This window comes from Eptesicus fuscus, chromosome 7 (assembly GCF_027574615.1).
Source record: "Eptesicus fuscus isolate TK198812 chromosome 7, DD_ASM_mEF_20220401, whole genome shotgun sequence".
Classification (NCBI taxonomy): domain Eukaryota; kingdom Metazoa; phylum Chordata; class Mammalia; order Chiroptera; family Vespertilionidae; genus Eptesicus; species Eptesicus fuscus.
Genome location: NC_072479.1, coordinates 25591322 through 25611663, shown reverse-complemented (window position 1 = coordinate 25611663; position 20342 = coordinate 25591322). Strand labels below are relative to the sequence as shown.

The window sequence follows — 20342 nt, the reverse complement described above, 5'->3', positions numbered from 1 at the left end:
TAGTTGGCCCACCACCTGTAACACGTGCATAATACAGAACCCACCTCACAGCCTTGTCGAGGATTAAATGGAGCTACGTGTGTTAAAGCACTTAGTATAGTACCTGAAAATAGCACACCTTCATAGATGTCCACTACAGTTATCATCACTGGTGTCTTTTCAACCATATCTAGAACCATCATCCCCAGCAATGTCATTTGTGGATGGTGGTTCAAGCCAAAAATCAGGGTGCCAGCCTCGACTTTCTCCATTACTCTGTTTCTACATGCAGTCTGTCAAGTCCTCTCAGTTCTAGCAGTAAAATGTATCCTGAAACATTCCCTCCTCTCTATCAACTCCTGCCTGGAAGACTGACAGCACCCTCTAAATAGCCTTCTTTGCTTGTATACTTTTACTTCCAATAGTGTGGTCTGCTGGGAATATAAAACACCGCTGTCTGCTTAAAATCTCTGAATGCCTTCCCATTACATTTACAATCAAGTGTGAACTCCTGACCAGGCCTACAGGGTGGTAAGTAACGCAGACTTGCCCGCCTCCATGCCCATACCTTACCAGGCCCTCTCCCCGCACCATATTCCAGCCACACTGGCCTCCTTTCCATTCCTCAAACACTTGAAATGTATTACTGCTTTACGCCCTTTGCACTTGGTGCTGTAAGCTTTTCCCCTCTTGGGCTCTGCAAGGGGCAAGTCCTTTTCATTCAGGATTCAGTTCAAATACCACCTTCTCAGATAAGCCTTTCCAGGTAACCTAAGTACTGGCAGCTTCAACTTTCATATCACTGTTTTATTTCAACTGCAATAAAATTTTCATCAGAAATTATCTTCATACCCCAATGAGTTTATTCATTTATGGCTTGTCCCTCTGACAAGAACGTAAATGGCGTGAGGGTGAGGATTCTATTAGTCTTGTTCTTCCTCCTTAGCTCTAGCGCCTTAGACTGACCCCTATTCATATACAATGATCCTTCACTTCTGTGGATTGCATGCATTGCAAACTGCTTCTAAAATAGCCGCAAAAGTGCTCCTCTGATCAAAATCTCTTTTATGTAGTGCAGACCCCGGTGGTAGCAAGATCCAAACTGTTTAAAAAGCGAATATACTCAGTATGTGAAATGGGGCACAGACAAGTCTGGATAATGCAGGATTCAATCCTCAGCAGATGGTGTCCATATTCACACAACAGCATTGCAACATCACCCACCAGTTTTGCTTATTATCCGTCTCCTGCACTTGAGTTTGAGCACCATAAGGCAGATTCTTTCAGTTTCTGTTTCGTTCATACAACAGTGCTGGGCACAGAGAAGCCTCTCAAATATATTTTTTAAATGAGTGAGCGAAGGATAAACATAAGAGTTTTGTCCTGGGGAAGGGGCAGGGGGTGGGCTAGAAAGGGTCAATGGGGAGAAAAAGGAGACATTGGGGGGTCAATGGGTGCCTGGGGAGGGAGGGGAGGAGAAAGTATTGCTGTAATACTTTCAACAATAAAGATTTAATTTTAAAAGTACTGCAAAATTCTAATGATGACAAGTGTAACGTCACAATATTCTTTTAATTATCCAAAACATGACATTGGCTAAATGGGTCTCAGTTTGAACTTTTTAACCATTTTCTTTGTACCTTTATTTTGTGTGTGTGTGTCTTTGTACCTTTAAATACTTCTCTAGCTCCATGAGAAATGAAAAATTAGGATATAAAACCAGGGATAGACTGTAAACTCCTTGAGGAGCAGGAACAATGTAACTGTTTTGCTCACTATTGTATCTCTAGCCTCTAGGCAGTGCTTTTCTGGTAGTAAACAGATCAATAAACAATTTTTAGTAAGTAAACAACCAGTGGAAAATGCCTTTCCTTGTAGATGTGGCAAGAAACTGTGACAATAAGCCAAAATGCTGAACTGCCTTTAAAATCCCCAGAGCTCCCTTTCTAAAGGTAAGTATAATATGAAGTTGCGTTCCTTAGTTGACCCAACAGGGGCATAGTTTTATTTATTTATTTATTTATTTATTTATTTATTTATTTAACTGCATTTTTTTTAGAGAGATAAGGAGAGGAAGAGAGAGAAACACTGATGGGAGAGCAGACATCGGCTGCCTCCTGCACACACCTTGCTGGTGATTGAGCCTACAACCCAGGCATGCCCCAACCTGGAATCAAACTGGCAACCTTTCCATGCGCAGGATGATGCCCAACCAAGCAACTGAGCCACGCTGGCCAAGGCAGCAGGGACATATTATTTTTAAATGTAGGTACTTTCCTATAGTAAGTTCAGTGAAAGTCTGTGAAAAGTCTACAATTCTGTAGTTTACTTAGAATCCTATATAATAAAAGCCTAATATGCTAAGTGTCCAGTCGTCCATTCAACCAATCAAAGCATAATATGCTAATGACATGCTAAGGCCACTCAACCACTTGCTATGACATGCACTGACCACCAGGGGGCAGACAGTTGACTGGTCAACTAATCACTATGAGTGCACTGACCACCAGGGGGCAGACACTCCGACCTGTAGGTTAGTTTGCTGCTGGGGTCTGGCTGATCGGGACTGAGCGAGATGAGCCGGACACACCTTGGAGTCCTCCCATGATCCCTCCCTGGCTGGTCAACCTCCTGCGTCCCTATCCCAGCCCGGCGATCATGCACTGGTGGGGTCCCTCGGCCTGACCTGTGCCCTTTCACAATCTGGGGTCCCTTGGGGTATGTCAAAGAGCCTGTTTAGGCCCAGTCCCACTCAACATAGGAGCTGCCCCTTGGTGGTCAGTGCGCTCCAACAGGGGGGGTGCCGCTCAGCCAGAAGCCAGGCTAATGGCTGGTGAGCACAGTGGCGGTGGCGGGAGCCTCTCCCACCTCTGTGGCAGCACCGTCTGTTGGACATCCCCCGAGGGCTCCCAGACTGCGAGAGGGCACAGGCCAGGCTGAGGGCCTCCCCCCACCCCAGTGCACAAATTTCGTGCACTGGGCCTCTAGTTCAGTACAAAATGCAACTATAAATTTCTCCCTGTTTCCCTAATGAGCTGTAATCCCTCAAAATTTCTTAAACAACCATTCATAAAAAAATTAATCATGGTGATTTGGCACTGGAAATACACAAGGAATATGATTTCATTTGAAAGCTAACATGTTCATAAGTGATAACACTGGTTGAGCTTTTAAATGCTAATCTTATCTCTTCCCAAAGCATTGGCTAACTGTCTTCTATCTGTCATCCTTACTACAGCAGGCAAAAAAACAAACAAAAAACTAAAACAAAACACAAAACAACCCCCCCCAAAAAAACCCCAGAGAACTGAATCCTTTATGTCATCCAGACCCATTCCTAGTTTGACTAAAGAATAAAATCAGCTACCTTTTCTTCAGAGTAATATGGGCATAGGATTTCTGCTCTCCTCTCACATGACTTGTTTTCTTTTATTCTGCTTTTCCACCATGATATCCAGGCAGTTATGCTTACCATTCTCCACGATTCCAGTATTTAGGAGGAGACTCCAAATTCAGTAGAGAAAAGAAGATATATAACAGAAACAAAAGAAGGCTTTTTATAATCTATCAGGATGTGAGTACTGGCATCACACCTTTTATTATTTTTAAAAAGTTCCAAATTAACAGCCTTCAAAGTAAATGTAAACAATTTTATGTTCTGAAATTCTTTCTTGAAGAAGAGTCAGGAATATTATCAACTGAGCTCCCTAGTGTAAAAATCAAATGAAGAATATACTTTAAACCCTCAAGTCCTTTCAATCATGTTGGAAAAAAAGAAAAAGAAAAGGAACTTTGCTCTTTGGGCAGAAAAGAGGGTTGAGTAGGAAATAACCATCACAATCCTGTGGGCTCCTCAAAGCAGCTGCTTTGCTGAGGAATCAAACGGAGATGGAAGCATAAATGTAAACAGTAAACAGGAGCACTGCTTGGAAAGCAGAGTCTCCCACCACATGGGAGAGAATGGGGACTTACTTCCCAGGAAATGGAGAGAGGACCCTGTGAGCTGTGGATCCAGCTCAATGAAATTTCAAAGATATATTGCAGCTGCTGGAAGATTTAGGAGCCAAATCTGCACAAACCATTTTGCACATCTACTTCATTGCTTAATTCTGGTATGTTAGCTCCTCTTCTCATTTATGGTACTCTTTGGAGCTTCTATTTGTAAACTGAGGCAGGAGGGAGACTTTGCTCTCTGGGATAGGATATTATTTAAGACTTTAAAAGCTGTATGGGTGCCAGGAATATTAACTTTTCAGTTCTACACCCCAAACCAAGATTACCTGATTAACAAAAACATACAAATAGTCCTAGTCAGTTTGGCTCATTGGATAGAGCGTAGGCCTGCGGACTAAAGGTTCCTGGGTTCGATTCCAGTCAAGGGCACATGCCAGGGTTGTGGGCTCAATCCCCAGTGGGGGACATACAGGAGGCAGTCGATCAATGATTCACTCTCATCATTGATCTCTCTCTCTCTCTCTCTCTCTCTCTCTCTCTCTCTCTCTCTCTCTCTCTCTCTCTTCCTTTCTCTGTGAAATCAATAAAAACGTATATTTAAAACAAAACAAACCTCATTGGAGTTAAGTTTAAAAACACACACATACAAATGAAAATAGGCCATGGTACAGGTTTGTGTAACTTTTTTAAAATGTCAGAACTTTGAAAACTTGGCATCCAAAGAGTATCCTGCAAATTAATCTATTAAGGACATAAAATCACTGTATAGAGCACTGTGTTTTAAGGCAGTACTGTGATTGCCTTGGTAACTTCTGATCACAGATTAAATGGGTGTCTTCTAACCACAAGTGAAATTTGAAAACATCATTTCTTGTTAATCCTCCAACTTCCTTCCTCCACATTTAAATATATCTTTGATCTTAAGTACTAAAACATTATTTTGTTGGAATTGCTTAACCACATCTGTTTTATATCCATAAATACCATTCAGATGGAACCATCTAAAAATTCTCATATTGTCACTTTTTCTGTCTTTCATGACTTTCTAGACAGAGATAATACACAACAGTATGCAAAACTACACAACATACCATTCTTGTCTATTGCACTGGCTAACTATTAACCAGCACAAACTGTGGAAAAATATATGAAAGGAAGCATTTTGAAGGGGGGGTGGTAGTTTGGGAAGAAGAATCCATTTACTGTAGGTATCAGTCTTATTATTATCTATCAAAAATATCTTATCTAGGCAAAAAAGGGAAGATGCAGCAGCACCAAGCAAGGGATTAGGAGGAGCACAGAGATCAGATTTAATGATGTCTGGTTGTGAGACACTATGCAACTTGCTCAACCTCTCTAAGCCCACCTTCCCCTTCTATAAAATGGAATAATCACACTACCACCCTCACAGGTGGAGAGAATTAGGGGAGTTAAAACGTGTAACCCACACACTTAGCTCGGAACCTCACACACCGAATGAGCATCAAAATCAACCTCTCCTTCTTCATCATCAACAGCACTATGTCTTAAAATCTTTTCTGGCTCATCAACCCTTTAAACATCTGAAATTAGCAAGCACCGGCTGGTACTTGCCATTCAACTACTGTGTTATTTCCTCAAAGATGCCAAGCAACTTGCCTCAGCTTCATCTTTTTTTAAATCCTGGTCTCCACTCTCTTCTACAACCCAACTGGCCCATTTATTACTTCTTCCTCGGAGCAGAATTGTATTTGAAGAATGTGTGTTTGTGCAGAGCAGTGTTGCATGCACAGTTGGGTTTGCCTCCTATTGTCATCAGTGCCTACCAGCGGTTCTAATGTTCCTCCCACTTTACAAGTCACCGCCTCACTATCAACCGCGTGTCAACGAGGTCAGTAAGCGCCAAGTTGCTAAATACCCAAGTCCATCCGTAGAATGCTGAGACACATTCGGAATGCTGACAGTAAATGGTTCAGTCACACATACACCTGGCAGGATTCACTAACTCATAGTTTGGTTCAGAAAATCTTTACCAAGATTTTGGTGCTGTGCCACCAGCTAGGGGTACCCACATGGGGCAATTTAGGCAGGTAGACAGGTAAGTAAAACGATGACTCGTGTATGCTTTAAGCACACACTTTTTCTTAATGCTACAGGGGCACAGGGTAAGATCACTAAACACAGTGGGGATGGGGGCAGGGAAGAAGGGCAAACAGACATTAGGAAGGGTTTGTGTGAGGAGGAACCATCTCAGCTAGACAACGGGAGAGGCTGTCAGGGCCTCTGAGACTAAGTGGCGAGTACGCAGCTGTACCACTGTTCACAGGTAGGTGACACAGGAATGAAATTTACCATCTGGGGAGTGGCAGAGATAAGCACCAGCCAAGTCCCAGAGAACCTGTATAATTGTTGAGGGTTTGGACTTCACCCTTCAGGTAATGCAGCGTCATTGGAGGATTTGAACCAAGGTAGATGCATGGTCAGACTTTGATCATATCTCTAGATTGTATGTGTGAGAGAATCTTTAAAATGACAGAATTCACCACTCATTTTGTTGGATAATGAAATGAATACCCTGGGAGGGACTAAGCTATATACCGACACCACACGGCTGGATCTGTGTTGTCAGCACATTCTTGTCTTTCCTGTATTACCTCTCAAATGCCAGGACATGCATTTTCAGGGAAAGATGCAAAATTAGGCCCCTTTGTAATCCAGCTCTTCTAAGCAATTTTTAAAAATAATTCAGGCCAATGACTCTGTCTCATTCTACTTTAGTCCTTAAAAGAATGGACTTTTAACTTTTTTTTTCCTTTTTCTGATTTAAAGAGATTTTTCAATTCTTGATTTTACAGTCTTGATTCAAGTTTTTGTCTGAGATCCTACTCTGAACTCACACATTTCCACATTTCTGGGTTGGTAGCTTGATTGCTGAGGTAGCGACAGTCAAAGATTCAGTCAAGAAACCTCTAGAAAAAGCCTTAAGTTGTACAATGTCAGAAAACAGAAGCTGTTTTCTGTCACAAATGCTTGGACAAGTCAGCACTCCATCAAAAGGAATATAACAGTTTAATGTTCTGTCAGAGAATGGAATGTGTGTTTACCTGAAGTAATGGCCTGATAAAAGGAACTCGAGTCTGTCTTGATGGATACAAAACTTACTCAAAGATTAACCTGGACAATCAATCCCTTAAACTCTAAACACAATCACCCATAAGAAAATAAACCCTGAATTCGTAATGAAAACAATCCCAAACTGTTGATCATACACACTTACTAAATTCAACACATACCACCCCACCCCTCCCTCCCCCCAAGAAAGGGACTGTAAATGTAAAAGTGAATTTTGCTTGACAGCAGCTAACATTTACCGAGGCTTTCGGGGTATCTGGCACAATACTAGCCCTTCTCACGTATTGGCTCATTTCATCCTCACAAACACCTAAGGAGTTAGACACCATTATAAACCTCATTTTACAAATGAGAAAATCAGAATGTTAGCAGAATTAAGTGACTTAGAGTCATCCAAAAGAGGTGACTCCAGATCTGAGTCTGCAAAGTTATTAATACATACTATACATAAAATACTTTGAGGCTCCTTTTGGAAGACATTAATAAACACAAAGCTTTCGTGAATTTAGAAAGTTTAGATTTTTTCGTCACTCAAGGCTTAGAAGGATAATATGACCCTAGGCCTATGAATGGAACCTCCTGGTCTGTAGAGAACTGCTCTATCAATCACCTCTTTGCCTCTTACAACTTGTGAGGCAGCCAAGGCGTGTGTGAGCATCCTTAGTTCCAAAGATCCACGCAGACCAAGATCCAGACCCTTCACTAATCTCAGTTCACAGTTACACAATCTCATTTCCCATGATCAGCCCTAATCTCTCTGGGCTTTTCATTGGCCGCGGGTTTTTCATTACTACAGCCATCACACAAAAGCAGCAAACAGACAGAGTAGACAGTCTGATGTGTCTGCTGGCATAATCCAGTCCCTAAAGATTAGAGACGCCACTTACTGAACATCAGTTCTGGGTCAATGTCCATATATTATCTCATTTAATCTTTGTATTCTTCTATGTACTATTGCCCCATTAGACATATGAGGGCACTGGGGCCTAGAGAAAGAAAGTAAATAGCAGGCGCACGGTCTCGGTGAATAACAGAGCTGGGACGTAGGCCGCCTTCGGTCTGACTCCAAAGTCCATGCTCCTTCAAGTGTCTGTGCGATCAATGGGCCAAACACTTTGCGCAAACACAATTCACGGTATCGTTGGGAAACATGGATTAGGTCTGGGAAATCCTTTTTTATTATAGTAAAAATCTGTGAGGGACAGTCACAGGCAGGTATATAACATTCTATTTCTAGGTTAAAAGGGTAAAGAAGGAAGGGGACCAGAATAAGAGGGAGGGATGATAGGAATAGGGAGGAAAGGACAGAGGAGAGGTGCAAAGTATTATTAGGACATCCTACAGAAGAGGAAATTCAGTTAAGAAAAAGTGAAGCAGAGTTAAGTAATTTGCAAACGATCTCTTGGCAAGCTGGGGTCAAGAGCCAGAGGTAAAACTTAGGTGCTTTTGACCCAAAAGCCATGCTCCTTCTATTATCCCTTGACAAGAGGCTATATTTCCGTTAATGCGAAAAATGACTTCTCCTCCTGGATAGGGAAAAGTAGGAGATCACTCACCAATTCATGGGAAGGACTCATGTTCGGGCCCCCCCAATTCTAGGGACAGCACAGAGTTCGGGAATGCAGGCTCTGGTTGCTGGCCGCCTGGCTCGGAAGCCAGCTCCTCTGTGTGGATTCGCTCGGTGACCTTGGCGCATGATAGAAAGAAGTAACTTCGCTCTAGGTAAACTATCTTGAGATATAATTATACACATTTAGCTCTTTTTCTGGTTTTGTTATAGTAGGGAATGAAAACAATCAAATTATTCAGGACTACAGTGAATTTAAAGCCCGTGTTATTTGGATAAATGGCTCCAGCTTTCCCTTCCATTCAGACCGAGGAGACTTGGAAAGGCACTTTCCTTAGGAAAGGAGTCACCACCCTGGTAAGCTTACCACTTGCTGAAGGCTAAGGACAACAGTAAGCGTTTATTTAGTATTTCCTACGTGCAAGTGCTGGGCGGAAGGCTTTCGGTGGATTATTTCATTGAATCTTCATGACCATCTTTGAGAAGTGTACTCTTGCTGTCCATGTTTTGTAGCTGTGGAAACTGAGGCTCAGAGATCTCGTGCTGAGCCGACCACAGCAGGCTGTCCAGCTGCGCGCTGCTCAGTCCATCATACCTCTGCCGTGCTGTCTCCACCATCTGTGTTCGGATGGTGCCGGGACCTTTCAGCTAACGTTTTTGTTTCCACTAAGCGGATGAGTAAGTCCCATAACGATGCTGCTGACCAGGGTGTTCCCCTAGTCCAGTGATGGCGAACCTATGACACGCGTGTCAGCACTGACACGCGTAGCCATTTCTGATGACACATGGCCGCTGAGGCGGCCGCATGCCGAGGATGAAACATTTGCTGCTCCTGAGGATGAAACATTTGCGAAATAATGTTTTTTCCTCAAAGTGACACACTACCCGAGTTATGCTCAGTCTTTTGGCGAAGTTTGACACACCAAGCTCAAAAGGTTGCCCATCACTGCCCTAGTGATTTGTTTAAAAAATCGTAGTGTCAAAGCAGAAAATGAATGACAGAGCAAAGGTCCTAACTTAAGTGGCTGGTAGTTTTGAAAAACAGGCAGAAGCATAAAGATATCATTATCAAAGAGTTTTCTAATATGCTCACAGACACTTAGAGAGTTGCTTTTGAAAACCGCGTGAAAATAGCATCAGGACCGATTGAATAAAGTGATTCCTGAGCATCTTTTTTACTAAAAGTGTATTTTGAAACACCATTTTAAAATATTTTAAGACCTGCAGACAAAAGTACAATTTTATTTTAAAGACACCAAGGTTTAGACAGTAATTCTCAATTCCATAAAGTGAAATGGCCCTTTTACAGTTTATAAGGGCCCCCCTCACAGCAGTCAGATGACGCACCCATTTGACAGCTGAGGAGACTGAGGAGGGAGAGGCAGATGCCCCGACTGTGTGAGTGTCGTTGCTCCCACAACCATTTATCTCCTGGTGGGACTGAGGAGCTGGGTCAGAAGCTACCTGTCCCTCACCCAGAAGCTCAGCTTTCCTGCCTCAGTCTTCTCCCTATACCAGGTACAACTAAAAGCTATCATCTCCAAACAAATTAAAACAAAAAAAGCTCACACTGTACAGACTGCACGTATATGCATGTATACCTAAACATGGCTAAGTGGAATTGAGTCTTTACAACTCAACAGCCTTCGCTTCACATCCAAGCTTTTACGCTTACTTGCATTTTATTCTTCTTTTAATTTTGGGCATGTTTTCTTTCTTTTTTTTTTTCTTTGTAAGGGCATGTTTTCTTAAACTCTCTGAACTTTAGGTTCCTTATTTATTTAAAAAAGTGATATCAACAACAGTATTTACTTCATAACTTTCTGGGGGCTAGAATCAAATGAGATGTACCTGTGCAGTTTGTACCTCATCATGGTGCGTAATCAACAAGTATATATTAACTTATCAACTACTCTTATTATTTCCTTATTCAATGAACCGCTTTCTCTTTTTAATCTGCTTGTCTTTTGGATTGGTTTGTATAACTTTCCTTTCACAGGAAGGGGGGAAAGGTAAAGGAGATAAAATTGAAGGAAAATTTTGTTTAATTTGCTAAGAGTACTTATGAGTATTCAAGAAGGCAGATAACATAAGGAAGTTATGCTATTAATCTCTAAGGATTATTTTATTTATTCATGCAAAAGCAGAGATGGCTAACAATGAATGCATTTCTTACAGCATTTGGATTTGCTATAATATTTCATGATTCACTATTTTAGCAGAAAAGGAAACGATTATGTACTAACTGCAAGTCACTGTACCCTTAGATAGTCTATCTCAATCAATACTACTAATAGGTGGTTATTTCTGCACCCATTTTAAAGATTGGGCAAGTAAAGGTCAGAGAAAAATACCTACTGAAGGTCACATAGCTAGTCCATGGCAGAACCAATACTATATTTGATCTATAATTCAACCCAGTGTTTGCTTAGTAAATGATATTGCATATTCATGGAAAATAATGCTATATGTGGTGAACAAAGTAGCCTTTATAATCATCAACCAAACACATATTTGTGTATATAGTAGAGCCAGCACAGTAGTTAAAAATGTACCTTGTTTTGCCCTGGCTGGTGTGGCTCAGTTGGTTGGATTGTCAGCCCATACATCAAAAAGTGGAGGGTTCGATTACCAGTCAGGGCACATACCTAGGTTGTGGGTTGGAACTCCAGTCAGGGCACCTACTGGTGGTAGCCAATTGATGATGTTTCTCACATCAATGTTTCTCTTTCTCTCTCCCCCCTCTCTTCCTCTCTCTAAAATCAACTTAAACATTTTAAAAATTTGCCTTGTTTAAAAAAAGAAAAGAAAGGGAAAAAGCCTCAAAAAAGTATATCAGCACCTAACAACCTGAATCAGGCATTTACTCCTTCCACAACACGAGGAGTACCTGATATGAGCCACTCTGCTAGGCAATTGGAATTACGAAAAAATTTTTGGTCCAAATTCTATCACTGGCAGCTGTTTCTAATATCTGACTTGCATTTGCTTTTGATTCCATGTTCCTGTAAACAGAATCTGTATCTCTGAGGCACTGAACAAGCCACACTAACGCACTGTGCTGTGCCAGCTAAATCTTGTTGGGTGTTATTCTTGGCAATAAACACGTGGAGTTGGCAGGGGAAGGACCTTATCTGAGTTTCCTCATCTGTGAAATGGGATTTTAAAAAAAAATCAGACCTACCTCCCAGAAGAAAAGTTCTCCCAATTAATTAATCTTGGAACTGTTTTCTACTGAGTGCCACTCTGGTTGATCTTATTAGCAGGGAGATTTGATTTTATAAAACAATGATGGAAACTCTTTAAAATGGCTACACATTTAAATGTCAAAATTTTGACACACACTACAGTAAATCCTTTCCTTCATGCCGAATCATTTATGTGCGACATTTGTACAGAAGTGGAACAATAAATGGTCAAATCGGTTTTGAATTTAAAAGCCTATTAAAGTTGTTTAAGAATAAAAAAGATTCAAGTTTCAAAAGGGGAGAAAAAGGCAATCCACTATTTTCTAAGTATTATTAAAGTATAGAGTACAATAGCCATGGCACATTATAAAAAAAAAAAATACATGTACTAAAGTTTTAAAAATACTTTACTGGGCAGGGGTTAAGAATATTGTTTTGATGTTATAATTTGTTGCAAAATAATGAAGGAATAACATAAACCCTATTTTGTAGTGCTTTTGTTCATAAAATTAATGTCATACAATATTAAAAACATGCTAATAACCTCTCTTTCATTTTTCGAGAATGTTTTCTAACGAATGCCTTTATTATCTCTGCATTTCAATGCCCGTTTTGGACCACCTGGAGGTAGAAAGCACAAGCCATGCGCCCTCTCTAACAAGTAGAATTACATGGTAGAGTCAGTCCTCAGCTTCACAGAACGCATCAGAGACCTCTGGGTAGGCCTGGCTGAACAGAGCAGCTTTCTAAATCGCCGGAGATCCAAACTAAAGCAATCACAGAGGTTTTACTTGGTCATCATAAATGGAAATCCCTAACGTGTTGACTATATCAGAAGCATTAAATTGTAGGTTTACATAGAACCGTAAATAATGATGTGTGACTGCTGAGGTTTGTTTTGCAATCCTTGGGTTCTCTAGATGACATTAGAAATCACTTTATACGAAACACTTTTACCCTCCCTCCCTCCTCTTCATCTCAAGTTCAGCAGTTAATGTAAATCTGAACAGCCATCCATACGGACAACACATGCCAGGAGAGGAGCCAGAAATTTACAACACAACCCATTTCTCTGCAGCACTCTGCTGGGGAATCGAGGAATCCGAGTGCTTTCACAAGGCAGCTGTCTCGAAAGGCCTTGAGAAAGGGACTCCCAGGAAACAGCAGAAAACTCGGCATTAGGGGTCCCTCACAAAAGACAGCCCCTATTACATTGTAATTCTCAGAGGTGACCCGGCTTACTCAACACACTCAACTAACCTTTAGGACCACATTCTACGCCAGTTGTGAGAAAAATGGAAAGACTGTTGGCTTCAGAGATTTTATGTCAAGTTGAAAAAGAGGCAAAAGTTCTAAGCACCCACAGTGCTTTTGTTCAGAAGATGAAATCCTGCTCCTGAAAGGGCAACAGAGTATGTGTAAACAAGGCCCCCACCATACTGTGCTGGGTCCTCCCGGGTCTGCAGCCTGCCACACTATGCGTTTTGTGTTTTTTTTTTTGGGGGGGGGGCGGGTTCTGCAAAGGTGAAGGAGGCTGAGTCTTGCTTTTTCAAGTGAACGCTGAGGAGCTGAGGATGGGTTTACTCCTGCTCTTTTGTGCCCTTTTGCATTGTCACCCTAGAGAGCAAAGGCATTCTTTGAAGGGCAACTGCCCGTTTTGAGTGACTCTCTGTGCACCCAGAACACAGAAAAGGCACCCTGGATGCCCCCTCATGCCCACAGTCTAACCTACAGCACTCAGAGCACCAAGGCAACAGCTGCACCTGCAGAGTCAAGTGCTGAATTCCTGCGCCCGGATACCCGGAGGAGAGCTGCCGCTGCCTTTGTAAGGGTCTGGATCACTGCCTCGATGCTGAACGTGGTTTCAGTGGGCAGCTCTCTAGACGCTGCCTGTGCTTAGAGGAGAACAGCATTTCTGTCACTGCCACTGCTCAGTTTTCTGAAGAATCCCTGCTCTCTTGGCTGGCGGAGGGGTCCAGCTGACATTCAAACAGCCTCCTGTCCATAATGAGGAAAGGACTGTCATGGCTCCTGACTGCTAAGGAAAACCAGCTGCTGGTTACTGGGCTTGCCCCAACTCTCAGCTGTCAGTTCTAGAGAGAAGCTCAGGAGAGGAGGTAGGTGAGAGGTGTCCCCGAGAAGGTACTGAACCTGTGAAAATCCTCAGCCAAGTGCCTTCCACAAGGAAAATCTTTCCCTGAGGCAGCAGGCCTGCTCCCTCCTTCTCCAGCCCGTGTTCCCTGGCTTCTGAGGGTTCCTGCTAGGGAGTGGGCCAGAGATACTACTAAGATCAGTGACTCGCCCAGGACTTGTCCAAGACTTGCCTAAGCCTCAGTGACTGCTGGCGCTGGAGCAAGAGCCAAGCATAGGACCCATTCCCCTGATGCTCCCCACCAATGCCTTTCTGCTACATGATCAGATTCTCTCCATGCCTACTGCATGCACCCAGACACTGGAGCCCGCAGGAGCAGAAGAGACAAGCAGGCCCAGGGAGGCACTCATTACCTTTGTTAGCCTATGTCCTCTGGTCGCCTGACTTTGCCTTAGGATCCTTCCTTACTTAGAGGATTTAAAGATCATAGGGGAGAAGGTAACGATCTTCTTCAACAATGGATACTGCTAATATAGCAAAGTGTAAATACCATTCTTGTTAGAGAGAAATGCCAAGGAGCAGGTGGAATGGCTAAAAGCAGAACAGTCTAAATTTAAATCTCTTTCTCCCCATTGGCTGGGTCATAATCATAAAACAATGGTTATCATTTGTATTCACACCAAAGCAATGGCTACATAAATCTCAGAACCAAGGGATGCTTAAATGCCATCTGGTTCCAGCCTCTATTTCACTAGTACCTTCAAAATTTTAGAACTGCAAGGCACTTGGAAATCACCTAGTCCTACTTTCTCGTTTTACAGTTGAGGAAATTGAGGTTGGAAGAGATTCAAATCTCTTTCCAGAGTCACACAACTTAGTATCCAGCCTAATAAAAGAACTCCATCCCCTAATATCCAAAGCAATGTGGCTGCCTAGGAAAACAGTAAAATGTAAGCAACATAAAGAACAGTCTTCCGCCGAAACCGGTTTGGCTCAGTGGATAGAGCATCGGCCTGTGGACTCAAGGGTCCCAGGTTCGATTCTGGTCAAGGGCATGTACCTTGGTTGCAGGTACATCGCCAGTAGGGGGTGCGCAAGAGGCAGCTGATCGATGTTTCTCTCTCATCGATGTTTCTAACTCTCTATCCCTTTCTCTTCCTCTCTGTAAGAAATCAATAAAAAATAAAAAATAAAAAAAGAACAGTCTTTCTTTAGATGGCACACATTGAGATCTCAAAAAAAACAACCATGAGGCCTAATTATAAGAAAAACACACCCCACTACCTCCTTTTTTTTTTTTTTTCTGGACAGAGGAAATAGATAGAGATGTGATAATAACAATTCCCTCAAACTCCCAGCCCCTGTAAACAGTTCTTCCTGTGCCCATAGTCAAGTAAAAAGGAAGAACACATTCTGCTGCATCTAAAAATCAGTAAGGATACAGTCAATGGTTTCTATGAGACAAAGTCTATACAAACTAACCTTGAAAACAGCATACATTACAAAAGCATCCTGGTGTTGCCTCAATTTGTTTCATAAATGTTCTGACTACACAGGTGACTTACACCCAACAGCAGTCCCCTGCAGCTGTTGGATTCATGGACTAGAAAAAGAGATAAAAGATCACTCCTAAGATTGATTTACATCCAAATGCCTTACCCTAATTTACAAAAGGGAACATTAAGGTAATCAAGAAAAGGAAAACAAAAATCTCCCAAACTTGCATAATGGATAAAAATGTCACTGCATGTTGCCTGGGAAAGACAAAAAGGACACCATGCAGAAATGAATGCATGGCCTCACTCAGAAGAGCAAGTGCGGGAACACCAGGGATAGGAAGCTAAGTCTCCAGTCTCAAACAAAATAAACCCTCAGCATCCTACCAGGGGAACTCAGAAAGCAAGAGTGTGGAAATATGGAAGTGAATCAGAGATGGCGGTGATATTTCCATTTTCTATTTCCATTTTCAATTCTAATTCTCTCATTCATTTTTACTTTTAAAGGATTTAACATCCTTGATGCCACATATAACCTTTGTTTTCATACATTCCTAGTTTGCTCAGTGTTCGTTACAGTCTATAAACAGACATCCGCCTGGAACGGGCAGCACTGAATCCACAGATTCAGATTTGTCTGTCTGTTTTGCTGGTGAAGCACCATTTACCTGCAATAGTCCGTTTTTCTCTGGTTGTTAAGTTAACCAGCAGGCAATCCTATTCTCAGGAACAATACATTCAGACTGTAACTACAGTAAGCCACTGTGCTGGGATAAAGATATATATATAAAATCTCCTTTAATCCTTACAACCACCAGGTGAGAAAACTCTTTATGGCTATTTTATAACCATCCTACAGTTAACAAAATGGGATTCCCAAGGAGTTGAACCATTTGCCTAAGGTCGTTTGTCTCACCGGTGGTGAACCAGGAATTAGAATCTAAGTCTTCAAAAGCTAGAGCTACATGGCACACATTGTGTGTCCACTACATCTGAGGCGCTCCCTGGACATGGGTGGGAAGGGCACGTGGCGTGCAGACCGTGCATAAAACCTCCAATATTCAGACTAGCCATTTGGGCAGGGATTTTTTCCCCCCTGGTGATGGGAAGATGTCAATCACCTACCATTAAAGAACAAATGTGATTCACAATTTGCTATGTTCAAATCAGCAGTTAGACATAAATAAAATTTAGCAATTTTAATTGGTTTGGCTCAGGCCTTCAGATTTCCATATGGTTATTTCCTTGTTTTTATGTTAAATGTAATTGACTTAGCACTTGAGTTTTAAAATCTTGGCAGAATGTATCAATTAAAGGCTACACAAAATAGAATTATTCAAAGCACACATTCCAAATGGAGTGACTTTAAGGATAAGACGAGAAAATGCTCTTTTCATAATTTTTTTTTCCTACAAACTTGCATTATCACCCAAATGACATCCTCATACAGACAAAAGAGGGATGTTTTCTTGGAACGACAAAAGCTAAAAAGCAGTCTATTTGCTTCTCTGAGAACTAATGTATGCCTAAAATGGCCTTTTTTACACTGTTAGCAAGATGGAATTTTTTTCTTAATATTTTTAAAACTGACAGCAGTAGCAAAAACTCTCACAAACCATCTCAAAACTAAAATGTGAGTATATCAATAAATCGGGCATCAGGCCCATTAAGTTGATAGCACTTTTTAAAATGGTCTTGCAAAATATATTGTCCAATTGTTATTTAATATACAGTGTTACATTAAAATAAATGATTATTGATCGAAATAGATGTTCTTTCTGAACCTAAGCCACAATTTCCTTCAAACTGCAAAACCGTACAATATAAATAAAATGCAATCAGAAATCTGAAAAATGCATTCATTTCTGTAGACTTGTGGTTAAATTTATTATAATTGCTCCTCATAGCTATTGTCCATGTAATTATTTTCTTAATGCTAAAGTCCATTCAAATGTTAAATAAATGAAAGAATCATTTATTGAACCCCAATTGTTTCTTGATGGTATTTTCACACTTGTTTAGCTTAACTGAAAGGCCAGAACATCTGGTGGACCTGTGATTCTTGGAGAGCTACATAATTGCAATTAAAGTTGACTATTATTATTACTTTTATTAAGTTCTAATTTTATATCTTGGGTAATATATACTAAGAGAGAAAAAAAACTGTTTGCCTTAAAATAGAACTCTCTTACTGAGGCTATCTTTATAAATGCCCATTGAAACTACTGATTTAATAGATATCCCTTGCTGGCAGTTCATCTAAATTCTTAATATTTGATTTGCTCATGCTACTCTCCATCCATAGGGAGTTGCACAGGAAATTTCTTGTACCTTTTGGATTAGACAATTTAGTGATATTGACGAGGATCTAATCCCTCTCCCCCTCATTTTCACAGATTATGTTATTGATTTCATACTACTTTCTAGTGTCCCCCTTTTCAGTGGCAAGAATGTGGAATTGCTAGAAGTATCCTTAAAGGAAACCTTGAAGGTCATCAGATCCCAGGCAATGAATGCCTTCATTCAACAAGGGCGCTGCCTTCCTATGCCTGCGAGTCCTTTAACATCAGCAAGTTCCCCCAAAGGGCTTGCACTTTAACTTGGTCTGAGCAGGTCACATTTCTAAAATATTTAGCTATCTCAGAGGACCCTGGTCGGCAGCACTGGTCGGCAGCACCATGGCGTTTCGGGCCAGATTGACCTCTTTCTAGTTTTCAATGGAATTATTCCATGTAATCAGATTTACACAGCCATTTAATCAGAGTGAGAAAGAAGCGTACAGAGCTCACATGTGTTTCGCAAAGCAAGGGTGCAAGGATCATCCATCCTACTGACACTCAGAGTGACATGATAGTATGTCGCCCTCCTTTGGAGTGTTGGTCATTAACCTGATCTGTCTCCAGTGCTCTTGTTTAAATAGGAAGGTTTAGGCTCTTTTTCTGAACTGGTAGATAGAGATTTCTCCACCCAGATCTCACCACTACCATTCCTGTGAGCAGATGCGACTATAACAGGGAGTGGGTTCTATGCTCTCGTGCATATTATTCCTGCAAAGCAGAAAACTTGTACAAATCAAGTAATTACATTGTAACCTCTCTTTCCTCGCCAGCCTTTACCACCTGCATGACAGCAGCACATGACAGCAGCACACCGCGGAGACCCCAGGTGTGGCCTTCAATGCTCTGCCTACAGACCAGCCTGCTTGCAAGAAGGGACTCCATCCCTTCCACTCCTCCTAGGCCTCTGCCCCAGAAACCTTAGGAACCTTTCTGCCAGGCGATGCCCCTTCCCCCTGCTCTTTTCCACACGGGCGCAACGACCTTGATTCTTCCCGATTCCTTTCGAATGTGTACATCCCCCAAGCCTAGACATCTATTTAAACTATGATACGAAGCGCATCCTTTAATACAGCATTTCCCCCACACTGATGCCTTCATTCTTAACGGACGGTTTCCCTTATCCCCCAACACGTCTACCCCTTCGACACATTTCAGGAATTGCAATCTCAGACAGAACCTCTGGGGGGTGAAAGGGCAGCCTTACCCAACCCGGGACAGACACACACAATTCCAAAGGGGAGAAGTGAGAAGGGGTAAGGAAGATCTGCAGGGGTGAAAAGAACTGTGGATAGGAGCACCGTGGGGGTCCTTTCTAAAAGACAAGCCACATATCTGCTTCAACGGGGTTGGGGGGCCGGGGGGGGGGGGCGGGATCTAATTGTACCCCTGGGCGGTGTTGTACCCAGTGTTTAAGTGTATAATCACAATTTAGCAGCACCGAGAATTCCCTCAACAACTATAATTAGAGGTGCCCATTTAAAAAACAAGAAAAAGAAAAAGAAACTTTCTATTCTGCAATGAAAGAAGGTGGGCGCAATGTGGAGGTATCGCCTCATCTAGAGCTCTCTGGAGAGCTCCCCCATAGCTGCACACCCCGCCAATGCTGCGGGGAACCAAGTTTCCGCGGTGGGCCAGGCAGGTTCTTTGCCCCGCGGAGCGCTGCTAAGGAACTCGAGGTCGGCTTCGCTCCCGCGGTGGCACCCGCATCCCCCCGAGCCCCGAGCCCACTTGGGGGCTGCACAGAAATCTGGGTGCGAGGGCGAGCGAGCGAGTGTGGCATACGGGGAGCTGTTTTGTAATCTCCCGGAATCCGAGGGAAAATGTCTCCCGTGCAAAGACATGCCTTTCCGTGATAACTTAAAACTCTCCGACCAAAGAGCAGATCCTTCCTCCTTACAGGAACTGCGGTCCGTACTGACAGCTCCAAACTTAGCGGCTGAGGCTGCGAACTTGGCACCGGCTCCCTCTCATCACTCCCACTCCTCCTCTCCCGGGCTCACCCGGCCCGGGCGGCTCGGGCTCGCACGCCACGCCCGCCTCCCCCGCACCTCCTCGGCGGGTCCAGCGGGCACAGCCCGGTACGCCCAGGCAGCTAGTGCCGGGACGCGCCGGCCTCCGGGCGCGATTATCTTGGAGAGCCGGCGAGCTCCCGGGTGCGCCCTACTCACTTGTGTCTTCTTCATAAGGAAAGGCAGCGCTGTGATCCAGCCCAGGCAGCGGTGTGGCGACTCCGTTTAGCTGTTCTGGAGCTCCAGCATATTGCACGAGCAGCGGCTGCAGATAGTCCACGCATTGGGTAGCCCGAGCGCAGCGCCCTCTCCACGGCCCGTGCTTCCCGCGGCGCTCCCGGTCCCGGCGCAAGGCGGCGAATGAAACCCCGGCCGGCGCGCCGCCAGCACTTTTATATTGCTCCCGCCCGCCTGCTCCGGACACGCCTCCTTCCCTTCCGGAGCCCCGGAGAAGCGAGTCCGGGCCCTGGCGCGGTGTAGGGGGGGAGTGGAGGGTGGGGAGATCGGGAGGGCTTCAGAGCCGCGGGAATGGCCCAGAAGTTGGGCAGATCGGGTTAAGCGCGTCCCGTTGCCTGCGGGCCCCGGACGCGCATCGGCAGGAGGCCAC

The 20342-nt window shown here is 43.2% G+C and overlaps 1 protein-coding gene across 2 annotated transcripts in view; it reads right to left on the bottom strand.

Moving 5' to 3' along the window:
- Positions 1–20079, bottom strand: part of KITLG (KIT ligand) — an 89470-nt gene extending 69391 nt beyond the window's left edge. The window contains exon 1 of one of the 2 annotated variants that reach the window (XM_008143785.3): positions 19895–20079. In XM_008143785.3, the coding sequence (XP_008142007.1) occupies positions 19895–19909 (15 nt within the window). In that variant the 5' untranslated portion in view covers positions 19910–20079. Of the gene's footprint in view, positions 1–8600; positions 8720–19894 lie in introns of those variants that run through there. The other variant, XM_054718808.1, reaches the window with a different exon arrangement.
- Between the last annotated feature and the right edge of the window lie 263 nt (positions 20080–20342).